Source organism: Brachyistius frenatus, unplaced genomic scaffold (genome assembly GCF_029030835.1).
Source record: "Brachyistius frenatus isolate BFR_SWC_R1_liver_20210118 unplaced genomic scaffold, ASM2903083v1 Contig_104, whole genome shotgun sequence".
In the NCBI taxonomy this organism is placed as follows: Eukaryota; Metazoa; Chordata; class Actinopteri; family Embiotocidae; genus Brachyistius; species Brachyistius frenatus.
In genome coordinates, this window is record NW_027210703.1 from 1,247,275 (window position 1) to 1,262,669 (window position 15,395).

A 15,395-nucleotide genomic window follows, 5' to 3' on the forward strand; every position below is an offset into this window, starting at 1 on the left:
AGCACTGGGGAGTAAGGAAGAGCGAGACTGATGGGTCGAACCCAAGCGACAGCCAGCAGTGACGTCGCCCGTCGGGTTGTGAACGGCCGTCACGAAGCTCCGAGTTCGGATTTTGGCCGGCGCCGTCTTTGCTTGGAAACCTGACGATACTATGCCCCGCCCACCGATAGCCATAATCTGACTGCACCACAGGCCTGTCAGTCAAACAGACACGCCCCCAAAAACACATATCTTTAGCTAACAAAACCGAAATAACTCGCGGAGAAATTTTATTGACTGAAAATTTGATGAGAGAAGTTGAATGGGAGTCTACGGAGCCGCAGACGTTTTTGGTATTACAGTTTGAGGGATTTCTGCATCGGCCTCATTTTTCAGACCCCGACAGCTACGTCCACTTTTATATACAGTAAAAGGTCAAACCTCCATTTGGATCCACTCGGGGAATTGACATATCAAGGCAATAAATCAAAACCCCAACAGATCCGCTTCAACAAGATTTGGACTCGGGTATCGGAAGTGAACCATGAAGACTTCTGATGGATGTGTTTGGGTTTTCTCTCTTTTTAATGCTAAGTACTCCCGTAAAGGGCGAAGCAGAGAGGATTTTGAAGTACAGAGGGAGAGGAAGCGGAGGGGAGGGGTGTGTTTTAACGAGGTCTTTGGAAGGTCAGAGGAGGAACAACCAAAGGCCGGACCTGAAAGAGCTGGTTCTAGACTGACAGGAAAGGACGCAACGGGATGTTTCCTGAATATTTAAATATAAATCTCAGATTTGCATAAAAACAGCACTATTTTTAAACTTTTCCTCCTTGAAGCAGAACATATTTTCTGATGCAACAACTGCAGAGGGTGAAGGAGTTAAGAAAGAGGTGGATGTGAGGTTTAAAGGACGGCGGAGGACGGGAGATGGAGCGTCACCTTTGAAAATCTATAAAACACAAAACTGGCGCTGAAACAAAAGCTGATTTGAGTTTCCTTTTTGAAATAAAAACAAACTTTCTGAAAACGCTGCGGGCTTTGGGAGGGGGAAGGAAAGCCACGGGGTCAGGCTGAGGACAGGATTTAAAAAAAAACCCAACAACTGCAATTGATTTTAAAAGGCTGACAGAGAAGAGGAGGGAAGACTGAACTTTAACGAAGAAAGGGGATGAAATGTTATACCTTCTTTGTTTCGTTTTAACAAGGAATAAATGCCCGACTGGGTTGGAACGAGGTAGAGTGAATAAAAAAAAACAAAGGCTTCATCCAAACTTCGACAGGAAAACATAAATCGAGTCAATATTTGGTGTGACCATCCTTTGCCTCTAAAACAACACATGTTTCTCGGCACACAGTTTTTCAAGGTAACAAGGCTGGTTGTTTTCACAGATTCAATTGACAGCAGCATCTCATTTTTCTTGGTGGCGAAGGTGCTTCTTTACGAACTGAATTTGCGGAGTTATTGTAATGTGAATTTGGGATCAATCGAACGCCTCCTTGTTGGCATTAGATGACGGAGAAGAACACCTGAAACATTTGAGCAGTGCCGTTCATCCACGTAAGTTTATGATTTGTAGTGAAATGGTACTGTTGACATTTGCATTTAGTTTTACGTCCATTTAAAAAGAGTTCAGTCATTTCTTAAACAGCTGAGCACCGCTGTCTGTAAATGTCATTGAAACGGCCAGAACTAGTGTTTTTTTTAAATTTTTTAAGGGGACTATTTTCAGAGGCGGATTAATAGATTTGCTTACATTTCAGTCATTTAATTCGTATTTCTGGCAGCAGGCTATGCATGTGGGATCGAGCCAAAATAAACTACAATGTGTGTGTGTGTGCGTGTTCAAGGGGATGAACGATTCACAGCGTGGGTCACTGATGTGTTATTGTGGTTGCTAAGAGAGGAAAAACAACGGCGATGGTGATACGAAAAATAAAAAAATATCCCCAAGACTTGATTTGGATGCTCATTAAAAAGAAGTGAGATTTTCCTTTTAATTATTCCTCACTGTTTCTACGAATTATTAGAGCTTTTTTTGTTGTTGTTGTTGTTGTACAGAGCGATATCTCCATGCAGCTTCCAGTCTTCGCCGCCTGTCATCGCGGATTCTCTGGCTTTTCGGCTGCGCGGTTGATCGAGCACCTTTGACACGTGCTCGTCAGACAATGAAAAATAAAACTGATTATGAAGACTGGAGCAACACGGTCACAATGTCTGAACGACCGTGCGGCTCAGCGACGGAGGTCAAAGAAAAGATACAGATCTTTAAATCCGGGCCGACTCCATCTAAAATATTGTTGTATTGCTTTAGGTCACATGCTTTTTGGCTGTCGTCAGCCATCCTACTAGATTTCCCTGAGGCATCGGGTCCTCTGCAGCACGTTCGGCTTAAATACAATATCACTACATCAACTTCCATTATGCAGATGGAGCCTTTATGACCTTGTAAGCGGGGAGAAAACTGGACCGTCCAGTCGGCCGGTGATGCTAAACCCATCAATTTGAAATAAGGAAAAGGGATTTGAATACATTACGACATTAAGTGGCAGCAGAAAAATCTGGAAAAAAAAGTTGTTCTTTTTCTGGTGTTTAGTTCAACGTTTTTAAAAGAATTGTACCAAATATTTCTGAACAAATGATCAGTGTCTTGTGATATTGCATGCAGTAAAAAAAAAAAGCACAAAAAAAAAACAGTTTCCCGCAGTATAACAATACAAACAGCGAAGCAAAGCTCTACGGGAAAGCACAGTTTCTGGATCTATTTACTCGCATCCTGCTTGCAACATTTGCCGCGTAAACTACAAACAATCTAATTTATCACATTTCTGTTTGTCCGTCACATTTCCGTTTTTTACGACTGAAACCAAAACCTATTTAAACGAAGGCTCGCATTCCCCGGAGAGCCCTCGCAGCACCATGAACTGCAAACCAAATACCGATTTGCAGATGCGTCTCTTTTGTCACGCCATCGCAAACGGGATGATTTCAGTGAAAACTCCTCAGCTTTGAGACTCTGATGTAAAAACAGTGAATTTGGTGAAAAGGTGAGGGAGAGGGGGGGCAATATCCACTTAAAGACGTGAATAGGTTTCTTTGAAGTTTGGTGCATAGATCAGCCTCCGAGCTATCAGTCCCATCTGCAATTATTATTTAAGACCTACGTTTTGGAGCATTTCTTTCTCTAACACAGACGATTCGGACGTTATTTATAACCAACCAACCAACCAGCCTGAACATCTCCCAGGTTCGTTTGTTTATGTTCTTGCATGTAGATTTCCTTTTCTGGGCTTTTGCTGAGGACCGGCAGGTTAATCTGGTTGAAGGTAAAGTCGGTGCGCGACTGCAATTTACGAGTAATACTTTTTTTTATTTTTTTATTGTCACTTGCAGTATTGTACAGATATTTTGGGATCATCAACTGTTCTTAGTTTTTAAATGTGCTGGTACAGTGGGCAGATTTTTCTCCAGACGGGATCCAGACTTCATACATCAGCAAATCTATTTGTATTTATTTTTTTATTCTCTCTTGCATGACAGCAATTAGGAGAATTAGGAGCTGCCGCTAAAATCCCCTGTGAGCATCACCATTAAACCATTAGACCATTAATTTTGCATATTGATAAATCCAGTGGAGGAGATTTTTCTCTCTACCACTCTTTCAAAATAAGAGCATAAAACGTTCAGAGGAATTTAGAGTTGACTGAGACGGAGAGAGCTGATCGACTCTGAACTGGTTCAATGGAGTTCATCCAAACAAAGATCAATAAAAACCAGATCACTGTGTGTGTGTGTGTGTGTGTGTGTGTGTGTGTGTGTGTGTGTGTGTGTGTGTGTGTGTGTGTGTGTGTGTGTGTGTGTGTGTGTGTGTGTGTGTGTGTGTGAACCTAACAGTCAACACGTAGTTAACATGCAGTTATTAGATGAACGCAGCCAGAGAACAAATTTGTGCATACACGTGTGTGTGTGTGTGTGTGTGTGTGCGTGTAGTGATTAAATATGTTCGACCGGGCTACTTTTGGCAAAAACAAACTGTGTGGGTGTGTGGGTGTGTCTTTTGTCTTTCTGCCTTCTCGACAACCGTAAATCTCCTGTGTGTGTTTGACCTTTGGCCTAATTCCACGACCCCTCGCTCTTTGATTTGGAAGGGATACCTAATATACCTATAATCCTGTGTGTGTGTGTGTGTGTGTGTGTGTGTGTGTGTGTGTGTGTGTGTGTGTGTGTGTGTGTGTGTGTGTGTGTGTGTGTGTGTGCGTGTGTGTGTGCGCGTGTGTGTGTGTTGGAGTGCGTTTCCATGATGTGATCATGAAATGTAAAATGGATACGAACTGTTGTTGGTGCTCAAAGCTTCCCTTAATTACATCAAGCTGCAGGACAAAAACACGCACACACACGCGCACACACACACACACACACACACACACACACACACACACACACACACACACACACACACACACACGCACACGCACACGCACACACCAGTAAATTCGACCTGGCTCGCCCGAGTCGTTTCCATCCTGGCAAGCGTTAGCAGGTTCTGACTCATTCTCCCACTCAGTTTCTCCGTCCACCTCTCAGGTCCTGTTGATGCTTTCTTGCTCTCCTTTTGTCCTCATCTGTCTCTCTTTCTCTTTTATTTATTCCCGTTCCTTCCTTTCTCTTTCCATATCTGCCTTTTGTTCAATCACAAACAGAACATAAGCACACAACCCGTCCCCTCCCATCGCTCTTGTCATCTGTTTCTCCAAATAAGGTCCTAACGGCCCCGCGGGAGGAGGCGGATTTATGACACCGACGCCGACACATACCGTCGGCCGGGAGGACGGTGGGGAAGAGAGAGCCAGCGCCGGAGATGCCGCGGATAGCTTAAACTTCGGAGCGTTGTTTGTACGGACCGAAAGAGGTTTGGAATCACAATCGCACTAAATACACGGAGTCATAAAAGACAGCTCAAGCTGAACACAAAGTAAATATTAGTCTGGCTTTATAACGTGGTGAGTTTGGCCACTGAAACGTGGCTTCAGCGACAAAAGCAAACGCCAGTTTCAAGGCCCGTGCTTTGGCTCGACGTGCAACAGGTCAGCTGAGGCTGAACTCAGGCTTCTTTTTTTTAAAAAATTTTTTTTTTTAAACTTTTAATCAGATCCACTTGTTTTTGCTGCTTTTTCCACATAAACTTATTTATTTTTTTGCTGAAATTAAAACATTCTTCATCCTGAAGCTGAAAGACAAATGTGTGACATGTTAAAGGGGTACTCCACCTATTTATCACTGCAATGCCATCATGCCGAGGGAAGATTTTTTTTTTTTAAAAGAATGATCGAAGGTGACACTAAAAAAGGTGAAATATCCTGACCTGTTTTCTAGTATGGGTTAAAACCAGGCGGTGAACAACAGTGGCGTCACCCGCCGGTTTGTGAATGGCCGTTATGAAGCCTCCAGCTCAGATTTTGTCCGTCGCCATCTCGCTAGTTCGGAGCGGTTTGGAGCAGGAAGTGACCGTATTTGGACGAGCTGGGGGAGGAGCAAGCGGTGGATCTGAATCGATCTGATTGGAAACATGACGATACTACGTCCCGCCCACCTACAGTAACCTGTAACCTGACTGCACCGCAGGCCTGTCAATCAAACAGACACGCCCCCCCAAAAACACCTTATTTTGAAGCTTATTTTCTAACTAATGACGGATTATTTTCAGACGGACCTCCAGAAAACTGATATGAAGGAGCGACTTTACCTAACAACACCGAGATAACTCCAGGATCATTTTTTATTAATTTTAAATTTTATGAGAGAAGTTGAATGGGAGTCTATGGAGCCGGAGGCTTTTTGGAGCCAACCTCTAGTGGCACCTGGTGGTATTGCATTTTAAGGCACTTCTGCATCTGCCTCATTTTTCAGACCTGTAGGCTACATCCTTTTTAATGTAAAGTTTATGGTTAACACAATGGGTCCAGTACTTCCCATCATGCAACTCACTAGCATCTTCTCACCTCCATAGTTTGCAGTACAGATAGGGTTTCATTTTTTACCTGCATTTAATATTTATCAAATTTCTATTGTTGGATACAGCTTGGGATATTATATGTAGGGCTGCTGCTGAAATTTGTATGAGATAAATATATGAATAATGCTGTTAGATGCTGGAGGGTGTGCATATCACCACGTTTGGTTTGTGTCGTTGCATAATGTGTGAAATTAATTTAATGAGGGATGATTCATGTAAATGACCAGACACTGAAATAAAATTATTCATCCCTTCCGTGAAATATTCATAGTCTCCGAGCACAATTTAGCAGAAAAAGTTGAAGCTTGAAAAACAATCGGGAGCAGTTATTTTCTTAAATCCAACGCACATCGGCTCTAATTAATGATCAAATTATTTTCAGATGGACCCCGAGAAAAACTAATAAGTAGGAGACTTCAGCGAATGACATCTTTATGACTTGTGGACAACATTTATCGACTTTGTATTTCACGAGAGAAGTTGAATGGGAGTCTATGGGGCTGGAGGCTTTTTGGAGCCGACCTCTAGTGGCCCTCGGTGGTATTGCAGTTGAAGGCACTTCCGTTTTGGCCTCATTTTTCCGACCCAGACACTACGTCTAGTTTTTTTATCCAGTCTATGGGAAAACCCTGTAATAATATCTCATTTAATTTAGCTCAAATATAGCACCTAGTCTGGCATAAAAAATAAAAAAAAATCCAAGAAAATCAAATAATCTCTCCAAAAACATAATCCTGTGTGTATAGAGGAGATACGTCGAGCGGGTTCCAGGTCAGTAAACAGCACTTCACAAGGTCGTGTGTTTTACTGCGGAGGACTAAAGGTCCAAACATTCATCCTCGCTGTAATCGAGTCGGCCTGATGTTTGAAGCAGCTTTACACACACATACGAACTGACAGCGTTTCATGTACATGCAAACTCAGTCACATGTGTAATCAGACACACACACACACACACACACAGAGGAACATATTGGTCCTCAGCTGTGCCAGCGCTCCATTGACCCACATTACACTTCTGCCCAGCAGTCAAACGCCTCTCAGTGTTTCTCCAGCGCTCGTCTGACTCACTATCAGGAGGTTCATCATCATCATCATCATCATCATCATCATCATCATCATCATCGCTGACTACTATCTGCTGACTGAAACCCAAAATCTGCCCTAAATATCTGGATCACGTTGTCCGCTTAGCAATACTTTTTTTTTTTTTTCTTCTTCAGCCATCACTCCACATCTCTCTCACTCATAATCTGTTGATTCGACGCAACAACGATGATCATTTGTCAGAAACCAGACATTTTGCTGTGTAAACAGAGTTTGTTTTTTGGGGGTTTTTTTGGGGGGGGTAGTCATTTTTTAAATTACTACACTGGAATTAATAAACATAGTGGGAGGAAATGTGACGGATCGAGTCTATTTTGTCATGTTATAGGAACCAAATGAACCAAAAAAAATACACAAAAAGGTCAATTTGTGGACCTAATTGTCTGCTTAGTGCCTAATCGGGTTAGTTTGCTAGTTTCTAACTAGCAAAACTTCTAAAATCAAATTAGCTGTTTATCTCACACCCCAATTTGGTGGAGTGGTCTGCCTAAATAATAATTAAAAAGAAAGATTATTTATGATTTTTGACATTCTGGACATAAAACTTTCAAAGATTTATGACACTGTTGGGCTGCCAGACTGCTTTAAAGGTTGGGAGACACAAATAGTTCATTTTTAAAATGATCGTTGACTGAAAAAACAACAACACGCGAATCTGAACCATGAGTACTTATTTTTACATATTTTTACTAGCAGTTCATTACACGGCTCGTGTCCAGTGGCCGGGTGGTGTCTTGCCGCTGGTTCTATCATATTTATATAAAATGCGCGATACACTTCCCCCTTTTGACAGCAGGTCAACTTAGAGTATAAAATCTTTTAATGTTGTTGCAGTAGATGTCTATTATTGGAAATAACGCTAAAACGCTGTTTCCAATCATGGCGGTGTTTCACATGGATGGAGAAAAAGGTCGGCTAAGATCGGGGTCACGACCTCGACGTGGGGTAAAAAGACATCAGTGAGCAGACGGCGGAGACGGAGGTCGTTGACGCACATCGCTGACCTACATCGCTGACCTTGAAGTGATCTCACTTTTCACAATATAACGTTAGGTGACCTTTCAAAAACCCAGAAGGTTGTTGACGACAAGTACACCGATTCTGAAGGTATTTCCAGAATCCTCAAAGAATGAAAAAGAAAAAAAACAACCCAGAAAACATCCAATTTAATGATTAAAAATGATTTATAATCTGTTTCTTGGGAAATGGAACTTTTCTTTTTCAAAAAAAAAAAAAAAAATCAATGTTCAATTGCAGTATTTGTAGGAATTAAAGAATAACTTTAATAGTGTGAAAGCATTTTAGCCTCTTTTTAAAGGAACTAATTAATGTCATAATACTGCGAGAAAAATGTGATTAAGCCGAATACAATAGAATCAAAATGACAAATCTTTTTTTCATGCACCCGAAGGACGAGATAGTTTGACTAGTTTAAGAGGACATTCGACCGCCTGAATTAGCGTTGTCAAACGACCTTCTGTATTTGTTTTCCAAAGGTCACCTTGGACTTTATTTTCTGGAAACTGAAAGCTCAGCTGTGTGACCCAAATGCAGGCTAATACATGAAAAGCACGAGCCGGGACACAACCAATGTAAATTCAACGCAAGTTTGGTATTGATTCAATCTTGTTCCCTTCTATTTACATTATGGCCAACATCTTTTCCACGGTAATAAAAAAAGTATTGGAAAAGCTATCGGGCGCAGCACTCATCCCCCCTCCACCCCCCTAACATCGGCAGGCCTCCTAATCCCGAAGCCCGCCGCGGTGAACTCGAGCGTCAATCCACAGATGCACTCTGATTGCTGACTTTCACATCCATCGGCAGAGGACTCTCGGATTGAGCCGAAACTACTTCTGCGGCTCACACCATATTTTCAAAAACGATTCTCTTAATCCGTTCGACTTTTGACCTCCGCCTAGATTCATCGCAGAGGAAAGTCGCGGCCGCCCTGCTTCGTGGATCTCCTCGCTTGTTTGTGTGCTTCTGTAGCTCGAGTCCAGTTTAACGAAGGAAAAAAAAAAAAAATTAAGCATGAAGTCTGGCAGACCGGGAGACGTTTTTCCTCATAAAAACACGGTTTTTCTATTTTGCTCTGAGCTTTTCCACATGTTCCTGACCAGAAAGCAGAACTCTGAATCAGTAGTTTCATGGAGACCCATTCGGATGAGAGATTTTTTTAATTTTTTTTTATTTACACACCGGTGTCTTAATTGCACCGTAGAACATTATCCTCGATTATACATGCAAATGAGCGACCCTGATGAAGCCCGACGCAGCTGCAGCACTTCGGTGTCGGAACATTTAGTAAAAATTTACATTTCTTTTAACGAGAAAAGCTGATTTCTGTTTGTGTTTTTCTTGATTATCTCTTTGAACCCCTCGGCTGTTTATGCTCAGTTTTTGCTCCCTGGATGAACATACTTATTGTGTAATCCGTAATAGCTAAACAACAAATATATACACATGTATATATATATATTTATGGACACTTAAACCGAAAAACTAGGGAAAAAAACTGTCTTCATGCAGTCTGAGTTTTTTTTAATGTCCATGTTGTTATATTTGTTATAGTTGGTGCGCTGTAACTGTTCATATACAGATGACAGTGTGGTATATAACCCAACACTTTTTTTTGTCTTACGCCTCTAAAAATAAATGGTTTATGGTCCCTTATAAATTTAGATTACACCATCACCCGGTTCAAACGATTACTGACACAGGATTATTTACCACAACGGACACCTTGATTACTTCTGGCACTGAAGAAAATGTCTATATTGAATTATTATGAGGACGAATTTTGCAGGAATAAGTTTCCCTTTTATATGATGACTTCACTATTTTATGGATGTTTAATGTCAGCAGATAATCCTGCCATCAATTAGGTAACTTTCCCAATTGCTGCAGCACGTGTGTTGGATTTATATTGAGTTGTGGTGAATGGATGCGGCTTGTTTCGGGTCGTGTTGCGTCATACCTGCAGAAGACTTCCAAGCCGTCCAGCAGGTAACACTGTCCTCCGTTGAAGCAGTAGTTGGGCATCATGTCGCAGGGCGAGCGGCAGCTTCCGTTGATCATCTGGTAGCCCGCGCGGCACCCGTTGGGCAAGAGCGCCGGAGGAGCCGCCGCGGGGACGTTTGGCACCGCGGCTCCCGCGCCGGGAAGCGCCGCCCCGGGGACGCGGGGGCGGGTGCGAGCGGGAGACCCGGCGCCCATCCGGAGGTCTTCGTCGGTCTCGTAGGCGTCGGTCGTGGTGCTGTAGGTGTACTCTTCGGCGGTGGGGGACACGCCGTCCTCGTAGGGCGTGAGATAGTCGTAGTTCTCCGGCATCGCCCAGGAGGTCGCGTCGCCGGCCTGCAGCTCGTGGGCGTGCGACGAAGGAGAGGGCGGGGCCAGGTCGAGGTTACGGCCGCGAGAGGACGGGTCGAAGAAGTCCACGTGGAGGATGTCGGGGTTGGAGGGGTTAGCGGTAGCCGGGGACGGGGCGGCGCTGGTGGTGGACAGTTGGTCCAGGTCGAACACGGCCGTGTCCTTGGCGTGGATCCACGGCGGGTCGGTGTGCGGCAGACGCTCCTCTTCCTCCTCCTCCTCCGCCTCCTCCTCTGCCGCCGCCGCCTCCGCCTCCATGTCTTCCTGTTTGCGCGGGTTGCTCGGCAACAGGTGCTCCGTCTCGGCCGAATCGGGGATGAGCTGGGGCGGGGCAGCCACGCCCACTTCCTCCACGGCAGGAACCAGCGTTTCCCCGAACATGCCGCTGCTCTGCTCGTCGTCCTCGCCGGCGCGGGGGATGCGGCCCGCCCTCGCGGTCACGGTGCTGATTGCGTCGGGAGCGGCCGAGGTGCTCGTCCCGGTTGTCACGGCGATGACCTCGTTGACCTTGACCAGCCCTTCCTCCTCGCTGAGCAGGGAGGTGGCATTGCCCGTGCTGTCTGGCTCAGTGGCGTTGGTCCCGACAGCATTTCCTACAAACACAGAAAAAACATTTTCTCAGTATAAAAAAAAAAAAAAAAAAGACAAAACAAAAGAAAGAGGTCTGAGGTCGTTTTAAATATTTCAAAAGAAAAGAACGTCTTCTTCCTCTCTGAAGGAGGAGGAAGTAGAGAAATACTGCGGCGGGGAAAACTGCACCAAAAGTAATGAGGCGAAAACGGTTCCAGTCTAGAAAACGACAGTTTGAATCAATCCTCTTTTTCAAAAAACTACAAGTCCTCAAATGGGACTTTTTACTGGAACGCAGAGCTCATCGTGTCCGCAGAAAATCAGCCGCTTCGATTTGTAGCACCGATACTGACTCTGAGTGATCGTATCGACAACACCGGGGCAGAAATGAACAGAGCCTATTTCTTAGCCTGGCGTCACGAGGAAAGTATTTTTTCATATGATTTCTGAGCCGATTTTACGGTTGTTAATTGACCAGAGACGCGGAAGAGAACGATATCTTCAATCAAACTGAATCTAAAAGTATATATCGGCTGTGTCTGCATGGTCAGATTTGACGAAAGGGTTTTAAAGAACCTCAGTAGCCTTCATGAGATAATGAATGCAGCTAAATGGGCCAAAATCAGCCTGCAAACTACACACCGAGGAGGGCGTGGGGGGGGGGGGGGGTGACCTGCCTCTTGTAACGTAACTCAGACGAATCTCCGCCAGTACAAAACTGTGTGATGTTTACACAAAACTCCCAGATGAAACCCAGGTCGACTGAAAGCAGCAAATATTAGCGAAGGAACAACAGAAGAAAACATCTGCTGCTGTTTGTTTGACAATAAAACACAAACACAATCTGGTTCTGCTTCACTCTTTCCAACGTCATTTCCAGCCTCACACACACACACACACACACACACACACACACACACACACACACACACACACACACTCGCGCACACCGGTAGTCCTCATGACTCAGGCAACTTCACACAGTGAACTACAGGAACAACAACAACAACAACAAAAAAACGGGTTTAAAGACTCCGGCGGGCGAAACAAATTAAAACGAGAGCTGATTGGCCGTAAACTTATCCTCCGGTCGATTACTTCATCCGAGGGGGCGGCTCGTCAAGTCATGCAAAAAGCTGCTTTGCGGCCGCCCCCCACTTTTTTGGGATTAAAGGAATAATTCACTAATGTACTTGAATGGGCAAGGATCTAGGATTAGGGATTACATGGGCTGGAGAGGGTAAGGATTTGGGGGAAACCCTACAGGAGGGGTGGTGGGGGGTAGGGGGATCTTGGGGAGACTCAGACAGGACAACGTCTCAACAATTGCGACGAAGCTGTAATTCTGATACAAGAAGATGCAACTGGGGAGACGGATTACGCGAGACTGCGGAAGATTGCAAAAACTTTCTTTCTGACCGGGAGAAAAGGAACAAAAATATTCCACATCTTTTGTGCTTTTCTGTGGAGCCTATTTCCAAACGTTCACATCTCCAGCTTTTTCAGCGATTCGAACAATGAAAGGAACTTTATCTGAGCAATGAACCCTCAGACGAAGAACTCCCTTAAATTCAACCGCCGCGCGATAAACACCACACTTTCGTTTCCTACCTTTCACAATAAAAGGTCCTAATTAAACGCACTGCGTTCGGGCGGAACTTGACTTCAAAATAAAAGCACAGGACATCCAATACAAATTTGCTTACACTGGTAACTTCAACTCTGGTATACAAAAACCAGGACACCTAGTCTTGAATGCTATTCGTTTACTTTTCGCCAACTGCCTTTAATTACGCCCGAACATCGTCACGATACCGGAAACCAATCAACAACCGTCACCCGACCAGCTCCGTGTCACAGGACGTACATGAGATTAGAGACGGGAAATGTAAAACTAAAAAGAAACTATTACAATACGCAGTTCGTTCCAAAATCACAAACAACCCCGACGTACGAAAGTCTGGTCAGCGCCTGTTTATCGGCACGGCAACCTGAAAATGAAATAATACACGAAGCTAAACGTCGTAACGTTTTTCAACCGGACTCTCAACAGGACTGATGTAGCTTCATTCATTGTGCGTTAGAGGTTCCATGCAAAAGTGCCGTAGGAAAAAAGGTATTATTTTTCATGCAATTAGCAGTATGGGGTCGAGGGAAATTAAATTATGAATAAATAAAAGGGCAGCACAAGAATAAACAACTACTTTCATGTAATTTGCAGGGAAGCATAATGTCAACCAGCTCCCTCTCTGAGAGACATTTCTTAAAAAAAACTTGTACTTCAGGTTAGTAATTTACTACATTTCTCACAATGCATTTAGACGGCCTTTAAAACAAATGTTTAAAGAATAATGGTGCCGTTTTTTTCACACTAAAGCCAGTAGAGTTAAACTAACTGCTGGTAATTGTAGGAAGGAATGAAGATCGAGTCGTCCTCATAAAACGACCGCACAACATTATTCACATTCGGTGTTTCAGCGCTGCTTTTAAAAAAAATCCATCTTCGTGACACATTTAGCTGCAGAGAAATTACTTATCTTTAATAATGAATAGATAGAATAACGCCAGCCTCGAGCTTTAATATGCAGTCTTGCTACATTATTGATCGTCCGCCTGGTTTCGGACAAACTCGCGCTCAAATCACAGAGCTTGGGGGGTTAAATTTCCACCGTGATGCCCCTGCAGTGAATAAATAAACGTGCTCTCGGTCCTGTAAGGAGCTTTCATTGACAGTCTCCACCAAATGGCGCGCGTGAGGAAATCTGAGAGGATCTTTGCTGACGGACGTTAAGCTTCAGATGGCGAGCTTCTGGGATTTTAATCTCTAAATGTCTCCTCAACACTCAGCGAGTCTCCATTTACACAACCAAAGTGTTTGTCATCTATCACGGTTTTTACAACTATGACGAGATGTCTGAAAATGAACACTCTCGGAGAGTAACGAACCACAATTTAATAACTTACCAACGGCAGTAAAACATGACAAACAACGTCTGCAGGATTTCTATGAATTCCCAATCTAGCATGAAATAAAAACAAAACAGAAAAACCACAATCAAGATCATTAAAAAACAAACACGTCATTGAACTGCGTGCTATATTTAGGCCACCGAGTCTTTGTCAGATAAAAACTAATTGGTTTGGAGAGTCTTGTTGGTCCTTATTGTTGGTTCATTATAAAGACGGAGCTGCTCCAGCTTTGGCTGGAAAACAACACATATCTGGCATCACGAGAATATTCACAGATTGGTGCTGAAATTCTGTTTGATTACAAACACAAGCAGAGGAACAATTAATCAAACTATTTGGGATGTGGTTCAGATGGTTGAGCAGGACGCCCACTAATCATTAGGTTGGTGGTTCGATGTGCACATGCCATGTGTCCCTGGGTAAGACACTGAATCCCAAGATGGCCGGCGAGCACCTTGCATGGCGGCTCTGCTGAGTGGGAGGCAAACTATTAAAAGTTTTGGGACCGTTAAGGTAAAAAAAAAAAAAAAAAGTATGGAAATATTTTGTGTCTTTATGAAAGCAAAGACAACAGCTTTAAGGGCAAATTTTCATGAGCTCACAGAATTTTGCTTATAAAAATAGACTCTGTTTGCGTTACGTCCAACTGAAGTTTTCGCTTTGCAAACAAACAGTTTTGACCGGCAACCAAAAAGGCCAGATTTGGAATCAAAACTTTTCGTAACACAAAAGGTTTCTCGTTTCGTAAGTCAACTTTTGAATTCTGTGATCAAAACAACAATCAGAATAATTTTATTCTCAGTTTGTATATTTTTACTTACAAACTTTACTTTTTTGTTTTGTTTGCATAGTAAAGACACAAAAATGCCTTCGTACAAAAGGGCCATTTAATTTATAATTTAATTTTTTTTAAATAATTTGATACACTTTATTAATCCCAAGGGGAAATTTCTTCACTACAGCAGGGGGGCTCTCAGGGGGGAGCTGCTGCAGCAGGCTGCCACTAGCGCGGCGCCAGGTAACCTGACCTGAGGTGCATGTTTTTGGATGATGGGAGGAAGCCGGAGAACCCGGAGAGAACCCACGCAAGCACAGGGAGAACATGCAAACTACGCACAGAAAGGCCCAGGACCGGATTCGAACCCAGAACCTTTTTGCTGTGAGGCGACAGTGCTAACCACTGCACCACCGTGCCGCCCAAATTTAGTATCTCGGCAAGGTGGGTACAGTGTCTTAACTACATCTGGGAAGTTGCTTGAGCACGTAATATCACCGTGATTTTTTTTTGGTGTAGGTTAGTGAATATAAAAGCTGCGAATTGTCCTTTATTTTGTTGAAATTTGTAAAACACACTAAATGATTCAGCTGAATTCAAATCACTTTTTG

General features: G+C 43.5%; 1 protein-coding gene across 7 annotated transcripts in view; it reads right to left on the minus strand.

The window, feature by feature from the left end:
• The window catches only part of cspg5a (chondroitin sulfate proteoglycan 5a), a 54,021-nt gene that overhangs the window by 23,060 nt on the left and 15,566 nt on the right, over nt 1-15,395 (minus strand). For all 7 annotated transcript variants that reach the window (XM_069711959.1, XM_069711961.1, XM_069711957.1 and 4 more), the window contains exon 2: nt 10,078-11,062. In XM_069711959.1, the coding sequence (XP_069568060.1) occupies nt 10,078-11,062 (985 nt within the window). The remainder of the gene's footprint in view (nt 1-10,077; nt 11,063-15,395) is intronic.